The sequence below is a fragment of the Nicotiana tabacum genome, chromosome 8, assembly GCF_000715075.1.
Source record: "Nicotiana tabacum cultivar K326 chromosome 8, ASM71507v2, whole genome shotgun sequence".
In the NCBI taxonomy this organism is placed as follows: Eukaryota; Viridiplantae; Streptophyta; class Magnoliopsida; order Solanales; family Solanaceae; genus Nicotiana; species Nicotiana tabacum.
The window spans coordinates 70,216,509-70,220,668 of NC_134087.1; the positions used below are offsets into that span (position 1 = coordinate 70,216,509).

At 39.6% G+C, this 4,160-nt stretch overlaps 1 protein-coding gene across 1 annotated transcript; it reads right to left on the reverse strand.

The window, feature by feature from the left end:
- Positions 1-1,089: 1,089 nt before the first annotated feature.
- On the reverse strand, positions 1,090-2,477 carry LOC142163149 (uncharacterized). Its single transcript, XM_075220404.1, has 3 exons — positions 2,012-2,477; positions 1,629-1,757; positions 1,090-1,412 (listed from the first exon to the last, which is right to left on the reverse strand). The coding sequence occupies exons 1-3, from the start codon at positions 2,475-2,477 to the stop codon at positions 1,090-1,092; spliced, it is 918 nt and encodes a 305-aa protein (XP_075076505.1).
- Between the last annotated feature and the right edge of the window lie 1,683 nt (positions 2,478-4,160).

Sequence of the window (4,160 nt, forward strand, 5' to 3'; positions counted from 1 at the left end):
GTATTTATGATTTGGACTGAGGTGCGGGATACCGAGAGATCCCTGGCACGTATATTGAGGATACCAAGAGATCCTTGGGATACCAAGAGATCCCTAGCACATATTGAGGATACCGAGAGATCCTCGGGATACCAAGAGATACCTGGAGTTTATTGAGGGTACTAATAGATCCTCGGGATACTGCGAGATCCCCGGTTATTTCCTTGTGATTGTTTTTGCCTCTGTTTCAGTTATTGAACTCCTTGTTTTCCTGTATTAAATTTTTATCGTTAGTTTTTAAATGTACTTCTTATCTTATACTGTCATGTCTTATATTCTTTATTTTATCTCAGTAGGGCCCTAACCTTCCTCGTCACTATCCGACCAAGGTTAGGCTTGGCATTTACTGAGTACCGCTGTGGTTTACTCATGCTCCTTCTGCGCATGTTTTTCATGTGCAGATCCAGGTACTGCAGCACAGTCCTATCACCCTTAAGGCGAGGCGACTGCTCCAGCGACTTCGAGGTATATCTGTCGCGTCCACAGGCCGAGGAGTCCCTTTCTATTCTAGCTTTTAAACATTTGTCCTTCTGTATTTCTTTTCCTTGTTAGATATTCTGGAGTTAGAGTACGGTGTAGTGATCCTTAGCTTGTGATTCATGGGTTTTCGGGTCTTGGGAGTATGTATTGGTTTGAGAGATAAATATTGTGTATGTCGAGCGGCACTTTTAAACACAATTTTATCACTCTTCATTCTGTTTTAATTTATTTTTATTCCGCATTTTGGTTATCTTCCGCAATTTAGGCTTATCTAGTCGTAGAATACTAGGTGCCAACACGATGGTTCACGGAGGGCGAACCGAGGTCGTGACAAAAAACCTTTAGGAATATGCATGTACACCTCCTCAAGTAGATCATCATTGAGAAATGCATTGTGAACATCCATTGGTAGATCAACCAGTGTTTAGAGGTAGCCAAAGCAATGATGGACCTAACAGTTAATATCTTAGCCACAAGAGAAAAGGTCTCAGTTTAATCTAGACCCTCTTTCTAGATGTACCCTTTGGCCACTAGTCTAGCTTTATATCTTTTAACCTCTCCTGAAGCTATTTAATTTTGAAAATCCACAATAGTCCAAGTGTTATTGTCTTCAAGTGCTACAACTTCCTGCTTCATTGCCTGCACCCATTTAGGGTCAGAAATAGCCTCTTTGAAGGTCTTAGGTTCAATTACAGCTGAGTGAAGAGCCAACATGTGTTGATAAGGCGGCTTCAGGGGTGAGTAGGTAACATAGGAGGAAATAGGATATGCACATGAATTTCCCACTTGTTTAGTGACATAATCCTGCAGCCACACCAGTGATTTGCTTGGTCTGCTAGATCTTCTAAGCTCTATAGAGGTGGATGGTTCAGTTAAAGGACTGATATCTGTAGCTGATTGTGAGATAATTTCTCCAGGAGCTTATTCAGGCATCTGAGGAGATGATGAAACCTCCCCTTCAGTTGGATCATTTATAGTATTGGACTGATTTGTGAGAGCTTGAGACACCTCTCTAGTATATTCAGCTGATGATACCAAGTCCAGAACTAGAAATAGGTGTACCTGCAGACTTCAAATGTTTGAAGGGAAAAGACATCCTCTTTGAATACCACATTTCTCCTTACTAAAAGAGTTGTTCTGAAGGTCATAGAGTTTGTATTCCTTTTGTGTGGAAGAATAGCCCACAAGTACTGCTGTGATAGCTCTAAAAGCAAACTTATCCATGCATTTAGGGACAACTGCATAGCATATGCATCCAAATACTTTTAGGTGACTTAGAGAGGGAGCATGCAAATAAAGCATCTCAAATGGGAATTTGAAGTTGATGACTCTTGATGGCAGCCTGTTTAGAAGATAGATAGCAATGTTGACACATTCACCCCAAAATCTAAGAGGGATACTTGCTTGGAACCTCAATGCTCTGGCTATTTCAAGGATAATTCTGTGTTTTCTTTCTGCTACTCCATTTTGCTGGGGATATAAACATATGTACTTTGATGTTCAACTCCAAGAGTAGATAGGAATTCCTTGAAATCAGTGCTGAAGAATTCACTGCTACTATCTGTTCTGAGTATCTTAACAGAAGCACTAAAAATATTTTTAACCTTAGCAAAAAATTCCTTAAGCACTACTGTAGTATTAGACTTTGAATGTAGGAGAAATATCCAAGTAAATCTAGTGTGATCATCTGCTATTGTGACAAAAAATCTTTTGCCATCATAGGTAGAAACTCTGTAGGGACCCCAAATATCACAATGTAGTAAATCAAAAGTAGAGGCAGACACAGTATTACTCAGCTGAAAGGGCAACTTTGTTTGTTTTGCAAGAGGACAGACAATACAATGTTGATGAGAATCGGATTTCAAGTGTCTAAGCAACTCATGCTTCTTTATTGCTTTTAATGGTACATGACCTAATCTCTTATTCCATAGGCTACTAGAATTTGATATAACAGACATGTAAGAGTGACTAGTTTTATTCATAGAACTTGTGTTGGTGTTATTATTCTCTTGTTGTTTGGAGTCCTAACATGAGGTTTTCACTTGTTTATCCTTCAATATATATAGTCTATGTTTCTCCCTACCAATCACATTCACCTGTCCATTGAAGACCTGGAAGATGCAGAAGTCAAGAAAGAACATTACCAAGCATTTCAGCTCTTTAGTGAGTTTGCATACTGAGAGAAGATTGAACTTAAAATCATGTATGTACAACACATTAGATATATCTTGGTTCTTAAACACAAAGGCCAATCATTTGTGTGTAACTAATGCTACCTCTCCTGTAGGTAGATGCACATTGTTCCTGTCTGATTTTGGTACTAATCTATATGCCTTTAACATTTGTAAGCTAGAGGCCATATGATTAGAGGCACTTGTATCCACAATCCATTCTCTATCACTATAGATAGTTATAAGCAGAGGTGGACCCAGGATTTTAACGCGGGGGGGAGGGGGAATCGGTATTCTGCTCAACCAGTGCCCCCTAAAGGCTTTTAGTGTTTAGGGTGCCAAGGGATTTATATTAACTATTTTTAAGGTATACACATATACATATACAAGATCTCTGCCAAAGTTTACGGGATCCTGTGACCCCTCAAGTTTATACCTAAGTCCGCCTTTGGTCATAAGTTCTTTTTCTATACATGCAGCTGCTGACTTGGTTGAGGATCCTTCATCTGATCCCTTATTGAGCATTTGAATGATTTGCTGATACTGTTGGTGTGAAGGAGGCTGCAGGAGCTTGTTGCTGAACTGGTGGTGATGCCATAGAGGTAAAACCTTCCCTGACAGATGGTTGTTGCCCAAGTTTGCCAACACTATTGGCAGCACCATTTACTCCACATGTTACATCTCCTGTAAGATGTGCCATCCAGCCCGCTTGATTTGCATAGGAGTTAACAATTCCAGTTGCTCCTCCTCTCCTTTTGGACTTGAAGTCTGGTGGATATCCAACTAGTTTATAATAATTTTCCTTAGTATGACCCCTCAGATTATAGTACTCACACACAGGTATGTTTCTTTTTGGTCCAGGTTTGAAATTGGAACCAGCATAGTTTCCACCCTTATTATTGAACAAGGTAGTGTTTTCTATTGGCTTAGTGACCTGTGAGGTTTGTGTGAAATTAGCCAGGTTTCTTTGGCTCTCTTGATCTATGATCATGGAGTATTCCTTATTTAGAAATGGAGTGGGATACATCATTGTGATCTGACTCTTTGCTTAGATGTAGGACTCATTTAAACCAGTTAGAAACTGCATTAATCTTTGATACTCAAAGTGCTCGAGATACTTCTGTGACTCATGACATGGGCAACTAGGACAGGGCATTATAGCATCAAACTCATCTCACTGAGTTTAGAAAAGTAGTCTGTAATAGTCATTGTGCCTTGAGTAAGAGAGTGAATTTCTTTATGCAGGTATTGTACCCTAGCACCATTCACTTTATCAAAACTTTCTTTCAAATCCTCCCATACCTTGTGTGCATTTGAAACATACACTACACTGCTTAACAATCTTGGTCTTGCAGCATTCATGACCCAGGACAAAACTACAGCATTTACCTTCTCCCATTTATCATGTAATTCCGGCTCAAACCTAGACTTAGGAAATCTACTATCAACAAGATCTAGTTTGCTTTTACC

Bases quoted from the DNA above. Each gene is read 5' to 3' on its own strand.
- LOC142163149 (XM_075220404.1), bottom strand. From the start codon at position 2,477: ATGTCTGTTATATCAAATTCTAGTAGCCTATGGAATAAGAGATTAGGT. The intron at 1,758-2,011 runs GTACATATGTTT...TATGCTATGCAG, and splicing joins TCTTGGAGTTGAACATCAAA to TTGTCCCTAAATGCATGGAT. The intron at 1,413-1,628 runs GTATTCAAAGAG...TCTCACAATCAG, and splicing joins TTTTAGTAAGGAGAAATGTG to CTACAGATATCAGTCCTTTA.